At 44.4% G+C, this 19,622-nt stretch overlaps 1 protein-coding gene across 2 annotated transcripts in view; it reads left to right on the top strand.

Moving 5' to 3' along the window:
- The window catches only part of Trio (trio Rho guanine nucleotide exchange factor), a 320,123-nt gene that overhangs the window by 288,646 nt on the left and 11,855 nt on the right, over positions 1–19,622 (top strand). The window contains exons 42-50 of one of the 2 annotated variants that reach the window (XM_070042198.1): positions 2,237–2,326; positions 4,502–4,594; positions 5,383–5,433; positions 5,741–5,818; positions 6,578–6,769; positions 10,537–10,714; positions 12,550–13,355; positions 17,352–17,599; positions 19,376–19,514. In XM_070042198.1, coding sequence (XP_069898299.1) covers positions 2,237–2,326; positions 4,502–4,594; positions 5,383–5,433; positions 5,741–5,818; positions 6,578–6,769; positions 10,537–10,714; positions 12,550–13,355; positions 17,352–17,599; positions 19,376–19,514 — 1,875 coding nt within the window. The remainder of the gene's footprint in view (positions 1–2,236; positions 2,327–4,501; positions 4,595–5,382; positions 5,434–5,740; positions 5,819–6,577; positions 6,770–10,536; positions 10,715–12,549; positions 13,356–17,351; positions 17,600–19,375; positions 19,515–19,622) is intronic. The other variant, XM_070042199.1, reaches the window with a different exon arrangement.

Here is a 19,622-nt window from a genome sequence, read left to right on the forward strand (position 1 = left end):
AGTTCTCTGAATTAACTATGCCCCCTGTCCTGCCAGAGCTTGCTATTTGTTTATAACGTTACTGGTTGGTCAAAGGGGCCCTGAAGTAAGACCCTTGGAGAGTGTCTATGGGAAGACAAGTACTTGGTGAACATGCATCTGTACTTGAAGTGAGCCTAATACAATAGTCAAATGTATGCTTATATCTAAAGTAAATAAGTTAGCATTAATTTTTTATAAAAAAAACTACTTTCAAAAAAAAGTATTTTACAAATCTCTAGGTTAAAAAAGACAGCAAAGATACAGAGGTAGCTCAGGTTGTAAGCACTGTCTAGCAAGTGTGAAACCCTGAATTTTCAATACCACCAAAAAAAAAAAAAAACCAAGAAGAAGAAAAACAGCTGGGTTTTCATGTTTGCTTCTACATTCAGCCTATTCTGATTATTTTTCTTTCATATACTTTAATGAAGTTATTTGGCAATGAGTATCTTGATAACTTTTCCAAGTAATTATAGTTTTCTTAGGTACTATACCAAAACGTGAGAATTGATCATTTCTTAAAGGTTAGTTGCTGTGTGGAGTTAAGAAACTTGTCTATGAGCTTCTCCCTTACTGTTAATGAAATCTGTAGAACTGCTCTCCACAGTTCTTTCCCTGGACAACATGTTGTGACATCATAGCATGATAAATTAGGCAGAATTTTTAGATGTTGAGACATTTTGTTACACAGTACCCTCAAGTCCAAGTTTTAATGTTGCTACCTGTCACTTCAGAACAATATTTACTGTCAGATTCACAGCAGTAGACACATTTTCCAAAATCCTGTTCTTTTCCTTAAAGGCTAAAATTTTCACTGCTCACATTCATTATCAGTTATCTGCCTTGAAATAACAGGCTGCTTTGTCCATGTTCACTAAAACGTCTATTAGATATCAGATATCCAGATGTAAGTAATTATACCTTCTCACCATCATTCTTTGAAGTGAAATTGGTTGTCCATTAAAAAAGCACTTGGTTTAGTTTTCACTCAGTCTCAAAAGTGATTGGGAGCAGAAGAATTGTACAGTAGTACATTTGCAGTAGTGGGAAATATGTGCCATGGTGCCAAGCAGTTTCACCCACTGTTGGTATTGTGCATCAGTGCAGATGTCAACACGATGAAAAATGCAAATGACATCATTAGTATTGATATAATGGAGCTACTGACAAACCCATGGAATCCCCAGAGGTCTTCTCACCTTCTCTGAATTAAGGCACAGTTTATTGTCCTCTGATTCCCTGCTATAGGACTTGAGATTAAAGACTTATTAAGACTCGGCCACCAGTGGCTCATCCTATAATCCTAGCTACCCAGGATGCCGAGATATAAGGAATGTGGTTCTAAGCCAGCCTGAGCAGGAAAGTCCATGAGACTCTTAACTCCAACTAACTACCAAAAAAGCTGGAAAAGGAGCTGCAGCTCAAGTGGTAGAGTGCTAGCCTTGAGTACAAAAGTGCCTCAGGATCAACATGTACACATATGCACGCATGCACATTCATGGGCGCGCGCGCGCGCACACACACACACACACACACACACACACACACACACACACACACACACACACACACACACACACACACACACACACACACACACACACACACACACACACACACACACACACACACACACACACACACACGACCTACTAAGAGCCAGGCATGGTGGCTTATACCTGGTTACTTGGGAGACTGCGATTGAAAGGCCACCCCTGGAACAAAGTTCACAAGACCTCATCTCAACCAATAAAAAGCTATGCACAAGTGGTATGCACCTGACATTCCAACTGTGGGGAATATAAATAGGAGAATTATAGCCCAGGCTAGCCTGGCTATATGAGACCCTATTTTTAAGGAAAGCATAAAGGAGCATGGCTCCAAGAGTAAATGACCTGCTGAGCAAGCACAAGGCCCTGAGTACAAACCTCCAAAAGCACCACCAAAAAGTAAAATAAAATAGCACCTACTAAGAAACAGGCTTTCCTGGGACTAGGACTGTTTGAGGAATGGAAATAACCCTGCTGCTAAAGGTATTGCTGGTACTCTAAAGTGAAAGATTTGATCTGTGTGACAGAGCCATGAGAGTCTCAGCCCTGTGTACTTGTATCTTAAGACATTTCCCTTTATGAACGTCGCAGTGTGTGCCTGTTAGATCCAGACTAATTTACCCAGTGGAAATTGCTTTAACCCATCTGTTTGCCTTTTTCGTTCCTAGGAGAGAAGGTTGCACATGTACATAGTTTATTGTCAGAATAAACCAAAGTCTGAGCACATTGTGTCAGAATACATTGACACTTTTTTTGAGGTAAGACACAAGATATAAATAAAGTACTTCTGAATCTTTTGTTAGATTTTGATTTCTAAAAATGGAAGTATAGTTGGATACTTTCCTAGGAGATCAGTCAGAATGTTGGTCTGAGTGATAAGATTTCTGAAGTTGTCTCTTTTTTTAATTTCCTATAAATTAGAGAAATGAGTTAATTCAGTTTGAGATCCTCCTCTGGAGGAATGGAGTATGTTGAATAACATGGCACAGTAGGATGAGGAAAGTGAGCATAAGCAAGAGTGTCAATCTGATTACAGAACTGTAAGCATTGTGAAATACCATGGTGAAACCCTTTAAACAGTTAACATACATTAAAAAAATGAATGACAGGAATGTAAAACAGATCCTGCCTAGGATATAGGCACTGGGCCAGTAAGAGGTAGGGGCAAATGGAGACAGTAAATGAAGGTTAAAAGTCCAAAATACGGGGCTGGGAAGGTGGCTCAGTGGTAGAGCGCTTGCCTTGCATGCATGAGGGTTCGATTCCTCAGCACCACATAAGCAAAAAGAAAAAAGCCAGAAGTGGCGCTGTGGCTCAAGTGGTAGAGCGCTAGCCTTGAGCTGAAGAGCTGAGGGACAGCGCCCAGGCCCAGAGTTCAGGCCCCATGACCGGACCCAAAAAAAAAAAAGTTCAAAATATGAACTGGGTGCTGGTGACTCATGCATAATTACTCAGGAGCTAAAATCAGAGGATCAAAGTTCAAACCTAGTGTAGGCACAGAAATCTGTGAGACTCTTACCTCCATCCAACTAGCCACCAAAAAGCCAGAGTTGGAGCTGTGTTTCAAGCAGTAGAGTGCTATCCTTGAGCAAAGCTTAGGGAACAGTGTCTAGGTCCAGAGTTCAAGCTCCAGGACACAAACACACACACACACACACACACACACACACACACACACACACACACACACACACACACATACACACATTCTCTCTCTCTCTCTCTCTCTCTCTCTCTCTCTCTCTCTCTCTCTCTCTCTCTCTCTGTCACTCTCTCTCTTTCGGTCTCACTCATGCACACACACATACACACAGCAGCTGAAAATACTTCATGTATAAGTTCCATTTTCACACAAGTAAATGAGACAATGAAGCTTACTGAGATTGGTTTAGGAATGGGAGGCATGAGGAGAGTGATGGAGGGGTGAGTCTGATGAAGATACATTGTATGCATATGTGAATATGTTGCAGTGAAACCTCCTCATACAGGTAATTGATTCTAATATAAGTGTGGGGAGCCGGGCACCATGGCTCACACTTGTAATCCTGCTACTCAGGAGGCTGAGATCTGAGGATTGTGGTTCAAAGCCAGCTGGGGCAGGAAAGTACCTGTGAGACTCTTATCTCCAATTAACCACCAGAGAACCCAAAGTGGCACTATAGCTCAGAGTGGTAGAGCACTAGTAGCCGTGCGCAAAAGAGCTCAGGGACAGCGTCCAGGCCCTGAGTTCAAGCCCCATGACCAACCAAAAATATAAAATAAAAGTGTGGAGAAAATTACACTTTTAATTTAGAAATAAATTACTTGAATTTTCAGTCTTTCAAAAGAAAAAGGTTGGCGTCATTAAAAACAGATTGTAAACTAAAGGCCCATTAAAATTCAGAATAATTCATGATCTGAACTTTTTGCCTGAAAATTTAAAAATAACATATAGACTTGAATATTAAGAAAACAGTTTAAAAAAGGCCTTTATAATCCTAGAACTCAGTAAGCAGGAGGATTGCAAGTTCTAGGCCAGCCTGGGTTACATAGTGAGACTTGAGTTGTTAAAAAAGAAGAAAAAAGGTCTTTGAACAAATATAAAAGACTTCTTTGAAAAACAGCTTAGAAAGATTGATCTAAAACTTGGAAATCCTGAGAAATATTTGGATTTGCTGCAAAGCAGTTATATTTCTTACTAATTTTGCCAGTAGTTATACTTAGCCTTTCTGATAATTACAAGGAATATAAAGCTGCCTTTTGGGGGGGGGGGGGAGATGAGAAGGGATGATAAGGGGAAACAAAGGAGGCAACAATGCTTGATGAGAAATGTACTCATTACCTTGCTCATGTAATTGTAACCCCTCTGTACAGTGTTTTCATAATAATAAAAAAAAAAGCTGCTTTTTAGTGAACAACACATGTTTGGATTTTTCTCTCCTTAAAAACTCCAGGACTTAAAACAGCGCCTAGGCCACAGGCTGCAGCTCACAGATTTGTTGATCAAACCTGTGCAGAGAATTATGAAATACCAGCTGTTGTTGAAGGTGAGTGGGTATTGGGGTCACTCAGTAGAAATGGATGTGACAAGAGGAGTAGACTCCTGGGGGCAGGGAATACTTCCTGAAAGAAATAGGAAGCTCCTCATCACTCCTGATTTTATATATTTCTCTGTATTTTTTGGCAATTTGTTAAAATGTTGGGGTTTTTTTGGTTCCAGTCCTGGGGCCTGAACTTTGTCCTTCAGCTCAAGGTAAGCGCTCTACCACTAGAGCCACAGCGCCACTTCTGGCTTTTTTCTTTTTGCTTATGTGGTGCTGAGGAATCAAACCCAGGGCCTCATGCATGCAAGGCAAGCACTCTACCACTGAGCCACCTTCCAAGCCCCAGATTTGTTAAAATGTTTTACACTACTAGTGAATTTTTTATTTTGCTCAAGTTCTAAATGAAAATGGCAGACTTTGTTTCCCTGCTATCAAACTTGGAAAGCTAAAAGATTTTTCTTCAGCTCTGCCAACCTTAAATATTTTTTAATCTTGGAGCCTTGGATAAAATAAAGTTTTTCATATCTGCTTATCTCTCTAAATTGGCTTATTAGCAAAAGCCCTAAATCATTTAAAATGCTTAAGCACCACTAAAGGCCATGCACATGAAACTCAGGATCTACACATGAAGAGAGACATGACTTTGTCTTTGAAATGGAACCATTACATTTGGTCTGCCTCTGCCATCAGGATATCTCCTTTGTTGTGTATCAGAGAAAAGGAGAAAATGAAATTAAGTCTCTGAACCTAAAAAGGCACCACCCTTACTGTATCCTTCCTCTCCCTCACAGGACTTCCTCAAGTACTCCAAAAAAGCTAGCCTGGACACATCAGAATTAGAGGTACTTTTTGTTTAGCTGTACTCTTGCAAACAAACCCAAACCCCTTCTCCTAATTCCTGAGTAGCTCATGGGGCCCCGGAGGGGGGGGGGGCGCAAAGAGGGGAGGGGGGAGAGGAGAGGAAGTGTCTGACCTTGAGAAGGGGTCACAGCAGGGGTTCAGGACTTCCCAGGGCAGCTGGATGCCCCTCTGCCTGCCTGCTGAGAGGGGGAGGGAGAAGAGCTGAGCTTGGCAGCATAGTGGGGGAGTAGCACTCAAATTTCTTCTAGAACAACTCAAACTCTTGCTCTGCTTTGTCCTCACCCACAGAAAGCCGTGGAGGTCATGTGCATAGTGCCAAAGCGGTGTAACGACATGATGAATGTTGGGCGGCTGCAAGGATTCGATGTAATTCAGATGCTGTTCTCTGAATGGCTCCTCTGCTCCCTCCCTCTTCTGTCTTCAATTTATTCCACATGTAGAAAGACTCTTCTATTTGATTTATATCTTCTCTCACTTCTCTTCAACCTGGCTGACATCTTTTAACCTCTTTTTTGGTGTATTTGATTTGCTTTTAGGGACTTTTCTCTGCTCAAAAATCCAGCCACCATTGGCAGACAAGCAGGACTGTGTTTTGTTCCCTGTACCTCTTTCTTTCTTTGGCATCTAAGGCCATGGGAGCTAGCCACAAAGTATGACCTATCACACACCTGGATAATACAAGTTCAGAACACATTCCTTTCTTACTATTAAGCAAAGATATGGTATAAGTTTTTGCTTTTCTTTCCACCTGTGTGGCTGGAGCATTGGGGTTTAAAAGTCTGATGCTGTGGATCTCAGCACAATCACCTATGGCGTTTCTAGTGACATACATCTCAACTGTGTCGTTTGTTCCTGCCTGTGCTGCTGCTGCTGGTCAGGCATACTCCTGGGAGCCAAACTGCTCTTACTCTGATTTTAACTGACGCCAGTGGTATACAGAGGTTGACAAGTTTTTGAGAGTCATTCTGTTCAACATCAAGAATTCCTTATATTAAAAGAAGGGGGTGGGGAGAAGCTCTCTAAGCTTATAGGAAAAAATGTATCATGAATTCTAAAGAAAGCAGAGTATCTAATAACTTAGAATGCAATTTTTTTCTCCATTCCTTTGCTCCCTTCTTGTTCTAGGGTAAAATTGTTGCCCAGGGTAAACTGCTCTTGCAGGACACATTCTTGGTCACAGATCAAGATTCAGGACTTCTGCCTCGCTGCAGAGAAAGGCGGGTTTTCCTCTTTGAGCAGATTGTCATATTCAGTGAACCACTTGATAAGAAGAAGGGCTTCTCTATGCCAGGGTTCCTGTTCAAAAACAGCATCAAGGTAAGGTTTGTTTGTGGGAGCTTCTTTTTATGCTGCTGCATATATCTGTCTTACCGATAAAATGTTTTCTTATTATGGTAACATATTTGATGCTAGCTTTATTAATATATAGTGAACCTACTAATACGTTTGAAAACCTTCTAATTTGTTCCATCCCTTTTCTGTTTGTATTCTGGAGTTACTGATGTCTCACACATGCCTCTGTGAAACACCGTTCATTAGGTAGTGTTTATGAGCCACCTTCTATAAGACTACATACAGTACTTTTTTAGACTCAGACACAGCTTTGAAGTGTCACTCTATGACCAAAGTAAATAAATAGCTCCATGTCTCATCTTTTTCTCATTCAACAAGGAATTATGAGCACTCTGCCATGCATATGCCTGGGACTGAAGATGGATCAGGCAGTTACCTTCCCTTCCTTGATGTAGCTCACCCTCTGATAGGAAAGAAAGACAGATAAAATAGTTGCAAATGAGCTGTGAGAAAGACAAACCACGCAACCAAGCGTGAGGCAGAGAAAACCAGAAGCTGAGGTTCCAGCTGATGGTAACTGGGGTATGTCAGTGCCTCGGGTTCCTGCCACCTCTGCAGCTGGGCGAGCCTGAATTTAGAGGGTCTTCTTTGTGAGGGTCTCATACACTAAGCCAGTAGAATCCCATTATGGACATCCAGGACCATCTTAGACTCTCCAAGCCTGCAGACCTCATAGCACAGTGGTAGGACCTTACGCCCTCTTCCTTCTGGCACATTGCCAGGATTTCTGTTGGCTACACACAGCAATCTCTGTGCCTGAACCTCTGTGGAACTGTCTGTGGGTGTTTCTTTTGGGTTAGAGCATCCTCTGCCTACCCGTGCCTGCAGAAGCTTCAGAGCCAGGCATTGGGACACAACCACCTCCTCCCGCCACTCATATGAACACACATACCCTCACCTGAACTCCTCACCCATTCGTTACACAAGTCTGTGGGTCAAAATTCAGTCTAGTGATAGCCTCTTCTTTTTTTCTTTTGCGTGCGTGCGTGCATGTGTGTGTGTGTGCGCGCGTGCGCGCGCGCGCCCGTGCACACGCATAAGGGAGTACTTGAGGCCAAACACTCATCACCCTTCCCTCGTTGATACTGTACTACTTGACCCACCCCCTCCCACCCTAGCTCTGCTTTTTCCTGGTATTTTGGAGATACATTCCACTAGCTTTCCTGACCAGGCTGGCCTTGAACTGCCATTCTCCACAGCTCAGCCATCTGACTAGCCAGAAGCATAGGTGCAAGCCAACTGGACATTCTGATATAGCATCCTGCTGGACATTCTTCTATGTATTCTGCTGTTTCTGCGAAATAGTTGTGGGTTGTTTTTTGTTTGTTTTTGTTTTAAATTTTATTTTATTTTGTAAAGATGCTGTTCAGAGGGGTTACAGTTACATGAGTAAGTTATGAGTACATATCTTGTTGAGCATTGTTACCTCCTCCTCCTTTTTCTCCTATCCCTCTCCACTCCCAATCCCTCACCCCCCCCCCCAAGTTGTAAAGTTCATTTCAAACATAGTGTCTTGTGAGTCTCGGTGTTGCAGTGGGTCATCCTGTGTCCTTGTTTTTCAGCATTTTGTTATTCCCCTTCCCCTCCCCAAATTAGATAAATGTATATACAAGATACAAGGTACCAAAATTCAGTGCAGTGACAACAGGGATATCAACAACAACAATAAAGAAAGACCTTCTGTGTCCATATCTGGGGGTTCATTTCACTTAGCATCATCTTAAAGGTCATATATACATCGCTTTTGACCTTTTCTGCTTATCTGATAAGATTATCCTAGATGGGGCTGGGAAGGTGGCTCAGTGGTAGAGCGCTTGCCTTGCATGCCTGAGGCCCTGGGTTCAATTCCTCAGCACCACATAAGCAAAAACAAAAAAACTGGAAGTGGCGCTGTGGCTCCAGTGGTAGAGCGCTAGCCTTGAGCTGAAGAGCTAAGGGACAGTGCCCCCCCCCAAAAAAAAGATTATTCTAGACTTACACTAATTATTGCAAACGGGAAACTGTGGGACCTATATTTCTTTGGGTCTGGCTTACTTCACTTAATATGATTTTTTCCACGTCTTTCCATTTCCTAACAAATGGAGCAGTGTCATTCCTTCAGATGGCATGCATGCACGCACAACATTTTCCTGAGTTGGTTCCATATCTTAGCTATGGTAAATAATGCTGCAGTAAACAGAGTTGTGCTGATACCTTTAGTTTGGCCATGTTTGTGATTATTTGGGTAAATGCCCAAAAGTTGGGTCATAGAGGAGCTCTATGAGTCTTTTGAGGAGCCTCCATACTTCTTTCCAGAGTGGTTGAACAAGTTTACACTCCCACAAACAGTGCAGTAGGGTTGTAATAGTTTTATATTTTAATTGTAATATCACATGTACTTCACATGTTTTATGAGAATCAAATTTTTTAAATTTTTTGTTGTTATAAAGGTAATATACAGAGGGGTTACTATTTCATAAGTTTAAGGGATGAGTATATTTCTTTTTAGGCACTATCACCCCTTCCTTTACTCTCTCCCAGTTTTCCCCTTCTATTTCCACCCACATTTTCAACATAGAATGCCTGAAATTTTTTAAATCATTTTATTCCTGTAGAAGTAGAAGTAAATGATAAACTTGGAAACATAATCCTGCGTCCATGTTTCTAGTTCATTGTTCAAGTTCTTAGTCAAAACATTACACTCCTGATAATCCCCACTTGCCAAATTTTAAAAGGCATTAAAAAGCTTTACAATCTCCACTTATCAGAATTACTTGGAGCCAGCGTTGTTTCCAACTTAAGTGTTTGAGAATATTCAAGTATTTAAATAAACACACAAATACACTGAATGAGATTTTGAGTATGGGACCTAGTTCTAAATACACTATGTTTCAACACTCTATACAAATACCCTGAAGTAACTTTACAGAGTACTTTTACAACGGCTGAGTCTTTTTGTGCTCAAGGGAACAAGAGTTCCACTTCCAGCTTTTTGGTGGTTACTTGGAGTTAAGAGTCTCATGAACTTTCCTGCTTAGACTGGCTTCAAAATGCAATCATCAGATCTCAACTTCCTGAGTAGCTAGGATTACAGGTATGAGCCTCCGGTGCTCCACCTGTGCCTATAGGCACAGGGCCGCTATAGAATTTCCCACAAGATCATGTTGGTTCTCAAAAAGTTTTGCATGTCAACCATTTTGGTTTCCAGATGCTTAGTTCTGGATTGTTCTACATAATTTCGGAGGAAGCAAAATGGCAGCTCCACCAAAAGTGATTGTTTCCACCTTGACATAGGATGAAATTTCACTTTGCATTTGGCCAGTGGTGATAAATGTGCTTTTTTTAAAATTGTAAACAGTAACAAAGTTGACTGTCTTAAATGTACTACTTAGTACCTTTAAAAATGGTTGCATTGTTATACATCCATCAGACTCCCGACCTCTTCATCTTGCTAAACTGGAGCTCTGTTTTCATTAGACACTAAATCTCTGTTCCTGCCCTGCAGCTCCTGCATTGCCATTCCACTTTCTGTCTCCATGAACTTGACAGTTCTAGGAACCTCATAGAAGTTATACCATAGAGTAGATCTCTTCCTCTGTGCAACTTGTGGCACTCAGCATGTTCCAGAGTTGTTCTATATTGCAGTATATGCAAGAACTCACTCCTTACACAAAATTTTGCTTATCCATTCATCAGTTACTTAGTTACTTGTACCTCTTAGTTATTATGAGTAACATCTTAATCTTTTAAAGGTGAGTTGTCTTTGCCTGGAAGAAAATGTGGAAAATGATCCCTGTAAATTTGCTCTGACATCAAGGACGGGTGATGTGGTAGAGACCTTCATTTTGCATTCATCCAGTCCAAATGTCCGGCAAACATGGATCCATGAAATCAACCAAATTTTAGAAAACCAGCGCAATTTTTTAAATGGTAAGCACATTCCATTACTCAAAAATTCTCTTTTATCTCTCAAATGCATATTTATCTTTCTTGTCTATCTCCCTCCCATCACATATTGGTAGTAATGAAACAGCTTAGCAATTACCATATGTTAGGGACTGTTAGGTACTATTTAGCAAGCATTGGCATTATATTATCCCTGTTGAGGAGACCGAGAGATAGAGTGGTAGGTGACGAGTCAGCATTTGAAACAAGTTATTCTTAAATGTTGTATTAAATACCAATTAGTAGCATAGGATTGGGAAATCCTTGTATTTTTGTTTTTAAAAAATGAATTCATTGGGGCTGGGAAGGTGGCTCAGTGGTAGAGCACTTGCCTTGCATGCATGAGGCCCTGGGTTCGATTTCTCAGCACCACATAAGCAAAATAGAAAAAAAGCCAGAAGTGGCGCTGTGGCTCAAGTGGTAGAGTGCTAGCCTTGAGCTGAAGAGCTGAGGGACAGCGCCCAGGCCGAGAGTTCAGGCCCATGATCGGACCCAAAAAAATAAAATTAAAATTAAAAAAAATAAGAAGAATGAATTCAGAGCAGGATGCCATAGCTTACACCTGTAATCCTAGCTACTCAGAAGCCTGAGATGTGAGGATCGTGGTTTAAAGCTAGCCCAGGCAAGAAAGTCTCTAAAGATTCTCCTCTCTCATTACCCAGCAAAGAAAGCTAGAAATGGAGCTGTGGCTCAAATGGTAGAGCTCTAGATTTGAGCACAAAAGCTCTGCGACTGGCATACACACACTCAAAAATACGAACTCAGTTTGAAAGCAGGATTAAGTTATGATGTTAAAATTGATGATAGCCACACAAGTTTCTGAGGAACAAAATCATGAATGGACAGGAGTGCTAGATACGGTAGTCTCGTGATCACACTTAATCCTGTGCCATGCCTGACCAGCACAATTTGTGAAGGACTTCTGGCACCAGTGTTTTTCCTCACACATGTCTAGGTTCCTAGCTAGCTAACACTCTATCAAGTGAGCCACAACTTCACTTCCAGCTTTTTGGTGGTTTATTGGAGATAAGAATCTCGTGTACTTTTCTGCCTAGGCTGGCTTCAAACCTTGCTCCTGAGATCTCAGCCTCCTGAGTAGCTAGGATTACAGTCATGATCCATTAGCACCTGGCTTTCCATAAATCTTATTTCCATGATTCCTGTTTTCCTACAGAAGACCATGTGATAAAATTGCTAAAATTGAAGGATAGGACAGCTTCCTGACCAGCAAATGACCTAATGGAGCTATGTAACTTTCCTTGTTTGATTTGTTCCACCTGAAGAACTGGGTGGTCTGCAAGTCATGCCCATGTGTGGTAGCTGAGGTGCTACTTCCCTCTCAGCCACTTTCTTCTTTTGCCTATCTATACCTTTTTCCTTGGGAAGTTACACTGCCCTTTCCCGCTATGCAGAGTCCTAGTGGACTGTAGCCTAGCAGTGTGCTGGGCCTCCCATTGCCACTGGGCCATACAGCTATTTCCACAGTGGGGAGGCAGCAGCTGTTCCTTCCAGTTCTGAGGAACTGATCTCAGCATTCTCGGCTTCGTTCAGTACCTTCTGATGCTCACTCCTGACACTGCAGCCCCTCTTCCCTCTGTAGGAAACAGGGCAGTGGCCTTAGGAGCTTTCCTCTACCCATTACTGCTATCAGACTGAAGCCTCCAGAAGTGTAGCTATTCATAGGCCATGGTGTACCTCAATGAGCCTGACTTGGGTGTGGGATGCTCAAGCCTAGGACATCCTTTTGTTTGCAGGTTGTGCAGTTCACTTGTTCTTGGTGCCCTAACTAAGTCTCATCTGTTTGTCTTGCATGCTTACAGCCTTGACATCCCCCATCGAGTACCAGAGGAACCACAGCGGGGGCGGTGGCAGCAGCAGCGGGGGCGGCAGCAGTGGGAGCGGGGGCAGTGGTGGCAGTGGGGCCTCCAGCGGTGGCAGCAGCAGTCACGGCGGTGGCCTCAGCAGCTGTAGCAGCGTCCCCAGCTCAAGCAGGAGCAGGCCCTCCCGGATTCCGCAGCCTGTCAGACACCACCCCCCACTGGTCTCCTCTGCAGCCTCCAGCCAGGCAGAGGCAGACAAGATGTCAGGTATGTCCGCGTCCAGCCCCTCACTGCCTCCCTCCACCAGCAGCCTGGCCCTTGAGGCCAGCCTTGGCCAGCCTAGCCGGCTCCCCACAAGTGGAGACTTGGAAGGTCCTGAACGAGAAACAGAGCCCATCCCCAAGATGAAGGTGATGGAAAGCCCCAGGAAGACCACCGGGAATGCTTCTTGTTCAAGCCAAGAAGGAAATGCCAAGGAGGCACGGGGCAGCCTGGGCCCACTGCCCCTGAGCAAGCCTAGGCCTGGCGCCATCTCACCACTGAACTCTCCTCTTTCCACCACCTTCCCTTCTCCTTTGGGCAAGGAGGCCTTTCCCCCCAGCAGTCCCCTGCAGAAGGGGGGCTCCTTCTGGAGCTCCATTCCTGCCTCCCCCGCCAGCCGACCTGGCTCCTTCACCTTCCCGGGGGACAGTGACTCCCTCCAGCGGCAGACACACCGGCACGCAGGCCCCAGCAAGGACACAGACCGCATGAGCACGTGCTCCTCGGCCAGTGAGCAGTCTGTGCAGTCCACACAGAGCAACGGGGTAAGAACGCCTGGGAGCCTGCGCCTACCTCCCCATCGCCTCTGTCCTACCAGCTCTTCTAAACCTTCTGTGTCGCCGCCGCCCTCCTCCGTACTAACTCCAGCTCTCCAGCTCTCCGTGGCAGTAGTCGCCTCCTCCAGCACTCCCATGCACTGCGCAAGTAGACACGCCTGTGGCCTCTCTGTGTGTGCGTGTGTGTCCATGCCCTGCAGGCCTGGACAGGCGCACATAGCCACCGAGTGAATGCAGACGCCGCTAACCCCTGCTGGGACTGTGGACAGTACCTGCTCTCATCTCCACTAACTTGCTCCTTGCTCTGTTCCTGTCTCCTTAATAAGAAAACGCTGATCATTAACACTCTCAATGTAGCATCTTTAATTACTTTCATCTTTCCAATCAGCACAGTATCTCGGAACTGTTTTTAGCCCCTGCCTCACTCATGCTGTTTTGTTTTGTTTTGTTTTTGATATTTTTTGGGCTTTCGTTATTGAAAGGTCTTTTTTCCTGCTCTTTACCTGCTATTTAAAGGGTAGTCTTCACAGATTAGTAAGCGTTTGTCTTTGCAGCATTTTTGACTCACCTGATGAAAACAATACTCCATCAAGAAACCTTCTAACAGCGACTCAGAGCAAGCTAAGCTGGCAGATGGCCCGGGTGGGAGATACTATGCCCAGCAGGAATGTTCCCTCCACCTAAAGTTGAGCTGTAGAGAGAGACGTGCTGGTGTACCTGGCAGGGGCTGCCAGCACCCAGGCGAGACAGGCTGTGGCCTGTCTCACCTCTCTCCAACAGGGGGCGCTGTGGGTAGTGTGAGTGTCACTGTGGTGGCCGGCCTGCTCATTTTCCTGTCTGTCACTTACCTTGTGTTCTCAAGCAGAAGGGTGGCTGTTCTGGGTTTTCCCCCTGTTCTGTGACTTCCTCACTGTCCTCCAACTGCTTTCCTCCGTGGGAGATGACCTGGCCCATAACCCTTTCCTGAAGGCATGCATGAGTGAATAGAACTGTTCTAATAAGTCTGTTTGATTGCTTTATAAATTTTTAAATACATTTCCCTGAAAGGGTCTGTGTCTCTCTATCTCTGTACATAAAAAAATGGTGCTTTTGCATGTCTTCATCTTTCCTCTGGAGTTGTGTTAACTCCTCATTCAGGCTGATTTGGTCTTATCCTTTGCTCCCATTTTTGGTATTTTGTTAAATTCACATCACCAGTGGTTTTGTTAAACTTCATAGTTAATGGAGGAAGAAAGTAAGCAGTGGGCATTGACATCCTTATTTACACTGTGTCCTATCCTCAAAAGTAAGAGTTGAGTAGGTATCTTCTGTGATGGACTTTGCTATAAACACCTCGCTGTGTTTCACACAACAAGAGAGACTGCAGCTAGATTTCAAGTGCTAGGTGGGCAGTGAGCGTCCAAATGCAGTTTTAGAAAAGAAGGTGCAGACAGTCCAGGGATGAACCCCACCCATCCGCACCTCAGTCTACTCTATGCAGGCCTGCTCTTAGAGCTACAGCCCGTATAAAACCACCTGCTGTCATCTGCTGACTTCATCCTAACCTGGACACATTCCCAGCAAGAACAAGAGAAGTTTTTAGACTTAGGTCTCCAAATCAATCCCTGTTCAACACAGGAGCCAGTGCTGGTCTTCTCTGGACATTACAGAGTAGACATGGATTAAAGACCACAGCCCAGCTCTAGCTGTGGATGATCAGTCCTGAGAAAAGGCACAGTCTACCAGTAGCAAACAGTCCAGTAAATGCCTCCTGCATTTTCTTAGTGATAGGCAACTAGGAAAGGGAAACTGCCTCACAGAAATGGCCGGGGAGGGGGCAGGGTCTGGGAAGACTGAAAGGCCCAAAGTAGGGATTTTAAAATGTCCTATACTGCTTTCCATCATTCTGCTGTTTAAAAACAAACCATTGCTGCCTCCACCCATTGGAGCCGGTAGCCATTGCAGATCAGCAGAGCCTTCTTTCCCTTATCGACTTGTAGGGTCACAGCCTAGCAGCTGCCTGACCTGCCACTGCATCTTTCCTCTGCGAAATTCTCCTGAGAGCAAAGTGAATGAAGCTGGCCCTTGCTTCCGCTGGCTCTGTGAGCTTTTCCTCCTGCTCATCTCCTGGGCAGCAACTAAAGTGCCCACACATTGGAGCCGCTCCAGGCACTCCAGCCACTCCACCACTTACAGGTGGTCTTCGCTTACTTACCTACCATCTCCCATTCAGGGGACTGATGACTAGGCCCACTGACAGGGTGGGAATTTGTGAGAATTTAAGTTGATGGATTTGAAATGCCTAACTCATAGCCTAGCACAGAAGTTGGGTTCAGAAAAGTTAATAGCTATGATTATTGTGAGCAAATACGGAAATTATGAAATATACCCTGGTATGACTTACTAAACAAAGCAGCTGTGCCACAGAAGTCTTGCGTTTACATTTTGTAGCACATTTGGCTGTTTAATCTCAAAGCTATTCAGTGATAACATTTTAATATTTTAATCAATATTAAAGAACCTGCTAAAATAGGATTGTCTAAATGAGTAGGCAGAGACTGAAGCCTGACATGCATGGTACCCTTTGAGTTGAAAGGTCACAGACCAGCAGGAGATTTCCACGAGGGAGAGGAACCAGCCCCAGACCCTTCTGTAGATGCTCATGGTAGCTGCTCTGTGTTCTATTTAATGCCCACTGCAAGTTATATCCACAGCCCTGGTCTCTACAGTTCCCAGGCTTGGCCTCACAGAGGCTGACAGAAAGGTCTCCTCTTACTTGTCCCTTCAGCTGGCTCAGTGGGACCCAGGCTCACGAGAATGGCTATGTCAGGGTTGTTTGCTGCACACTTGTCTGAGAGCCCAGCAGAGGCTGGCATCTGCAGAGTCAGCAGCAGTGTGGAAGTACTTTAACCAGATCACAGAAACGGGGGTTTAAAAGAGGGGATGTGGGGACATGCAGCTCATTAGATACAACTTTGGGACAGATACCTGCTGCTTGTATTGCTTCTACTCAGCTTGTGAGCCTGGGGAGGTGGCCATAAGAAATCATCTTTGTTTTACTCTTGCATTCTTGCATATTGACTGAGTCACTGAAGTCCAAATGTCAATACTAGGACCAAGCAACACTCTTAACACTGTGGTCCATGGCATCCAAATGCTGGGGACACTTGAATCTGGCAAACTCGGTAAGATGACCACCCACTAAGGGACATAATAGAGACAGCAACTATCCTTAGGAGCAAAAGAGTAGTTGATGTGCTTTCCAGGGTCCACAGTTCTTTTTTCTTTTTGGTCAGTTGTGGGGCTTGAATTCTCTGGGCTTGGATGCTGTCTTTGCACTATTCAGCTCAAGGCGAGCACTCTACCACTTGAGCCACAGCGCCACTTCTGGTTTTCTAGTGTTTTATTGGAGATAAGAGTCTCATGGACTTTTCCTGCCCGGGCTGGCTTTGAACCGCAATTCTCAGATCTCAGCCTCCTGATCAGCTAGTATTACAAACGTGAGCCACCAGCGCCTGGCCACACTGTTCTTTATAAAGAGGAAAAGAGGTAGAAGCAGTTAGGCAGGCCCGCAGCCTATGGTTCTGGAATAGACGTTCCCAGTAGACATTTCACCAGAAAGATTGAGGGATATCCCCATTATCTGATCTGCCAGTGAGCTGAAGTGCTACTCTTGCTCCTTTTAAACTTCCTAGTTTACTGTTGGGGTTGGACATTCTCTAAACTGGGAACTCCATGATGACTTGGCTACTCCTAGGAAAGCAAAAGGAAATGAACTGAAACAGTATCAGACTCCCAGAGTAAAGTATGATCATTACAGTGGCTTTGGAGATTGTTTCTAAATTGCTGTCCAGAGTGGTCTTGGCTTTCAGTTGCTGGAAAAGGGTTGCTGAGCAAGCTGATGCCCTCTCTGTCTGATGAGCCCTGCTGGGGGGCAGTGACTGCTGCTATCACATCTGATCTCAGTGCCTATCTGCCTTGTTCTCTTCATCTTTTCCTCTCCAGAGTGAAAGTAGCAGCAGTAGCAACATCTCCACCATGCTGGTGACACACGATTACACGGCAGTGAAGGAGGATGAGATAAGCGTCTATCAAGGAGAGGTCGTTCAAATTCTGGCCAGCAACCAGCAGAACATGTTTCTGGTGTTCCGAGCCGCCACTGACCAGTGCCCTGCAGCCGAGGGCTGGATTCCGGGCTTTGTCCTGGGCCATACCAGTGCAGTCATTATGGAGAACCCTGATGGGACTCTCAAGTGAGTGCTCAGAGTGAAGCCAGCCATGTGGCAGGGCCCTGTACACTGGGAGAAGAAAGACCCTGGAGGGTTGGAGCACTGTGAAGGGAAAGCTGGGCCAGGGTCTGTTCCTAAAGTTCACCTGACTTCAAAGTGAAAACACCCTGTCCTTCCACCCCTCGGGTTTAGCTTCCTACCGTCCTCTAGTAACCTGTATTTTGAAACAGTTTTTCTCAAGTCACAAGAGTCCCTGACGTTGTTGGGTAGAGGCAGACGCCCTTCTAAGCACCCCTAACTTACTGTCAGGGGTGTTCAAGGAAACATTCATAATGAGAACCTGTCTTGAAAAAGAATCTGAAATGGTTTTGCTGCAGTTGACACAGTCTTTATACTATCAGTGCTGATTTTTAAAACTATTCCCTTCCCTTGACTCTCCCTGAAATGCTTAACTGTGCTTAAGCATGACTGTTAACAGAATTCTGTGACTTTTTAGGAACTAGGGTTTGAATTCAGGTTCTCACACTTGCTAAGCAGACATTCTACTACTTGAGCCACAGCCCAACCCTTTCTTGCTTTATTTTTCAGATGCCTCCTGTTTTTGTCCAGGACTAGCCTTACACAGTTATCTATGCCTCCCACGTAGTTGGTACCAAAGACACTGTCATGCCCCAACTTCTTGGTTGAAATGGGTTCTTCATTTTTGCTCAGGCTGACCTCAAACCACAGTCCTCCTGATCTCTGCCTCTCAAATACTAAGACTACAAATGTGAGCCATTGTGCCTGGCTTACTTTGTACTTTTTATGTCACAAAGACCAAATACAGGTCTGGAGTCAGTTGTGCAGCTGCACCAGTGTGTCAGTAACAATCTCTGGACTTTGCTTGGGGGGGGGGGGGGAAGGAGGGGTTGTTGTTTGTTTTTGTTTCTTTGTTTCATTTTTTGCCAGTCCTGGGTCTTGTACTCTAGGCCTGGGCTCTGTCCCTAAGCTTCTTTTGCTCAAGGCTGCCACTCTCCCATTTGAGCTACAGCACCATTTCTGGTTTTTTCTGTGAACTGGAAGTAAGGTTCTTATGAACCTTCTTATCCAGGCTGGCTTCGAACTGTGATCCTCAGATCTCAGCCTCCTGATCAGCTAGGATTAAAAGAGTGAACCACTGATGCCTGGCTTCAAACTATATTCTTAAACCCTGCATTAAGACTCATCAGGAAAAAAGGACCAATAGGGTCTATATATGGAGAAGTAAGCATACTTATTTTGAGGACTCGGCTCCGCCAGTAGATAAACAGCCTCCTCCTGCTTGTGATGTGGTTTTTGTTTTGTTTGTTTTGGTTTTGCAGTGCTACAACTTGAACTCAGGGTCTTAAGCACATTAGGCAAGTGCCATGCCACTTAACTGCAACCAGCCCAGGCCAGGCTGGTCCTAACTCTGCCTTCGCTGGTCACTTAAAGGAAAGCAATGACCTTCGCACATTAAAATATGTTCATCTCACCCAAAAGTCCTCAGAGAAGCACCGGGAATGTTTGACCAGATTTCTGGATACTCTGGTCCAGTCAAGTTGGCATGCAAAATTAACTATCACATGCCTCTTTTTATTTTAATTCTTAACATTTTCTTTTATGTAATTGTTGTTTAATCTCGTTTTTTAGGTATATCACTCTCAAGTTCTATTTGATGGAGATTGCAGTTACTAAAGGATTTTCAGTCCCTTTGTACAGCATGAATATTGAATATTCAGTGCTTTCAGTTTGTATTGTTGACAAGGCGTAATGCAAACAGTTTGTGCTTTTCCTCCATAGGAAGTCAACATCTTGGCACACAGCACTCCGTTTAAGGAAAAAATCTGAGAAAAAGGACAAAGACGGCAAAAGGGAAGGCAAGTTAGAGAATGGCTACCGGAAATCACGGGAAGGACTCAGCAACAAGGTGTCGGTGAAGGTGTGTGAAATCCCTCTGAGGGCAGGCAGGCAGGGGAGGGGACATCTGCACAGGGCTGGACTCACAGAGCTGGGCTCGTGCCTTGCCTCCTACCTTCCCCCTAAGTAA

The sequence above is a fragment of the Dipodomys merriami genome, unplaced genomic scaffold (genome assembly GCF_024711535.1).
Source record: "Dipodomys merriami isolate MVZ:Mamm:240054 unplaced genomic scaffold, mDipMer1.0.p SCAF_32, whole genome shotgun sequence".
NCBI classification, from domain to species: domain Eukaryota; kingdom Metazoa; phylum Chordata; class Mammalia; order Rodentia; family Heteromyidae; genus Dipodomys; species Dipodomys merriami.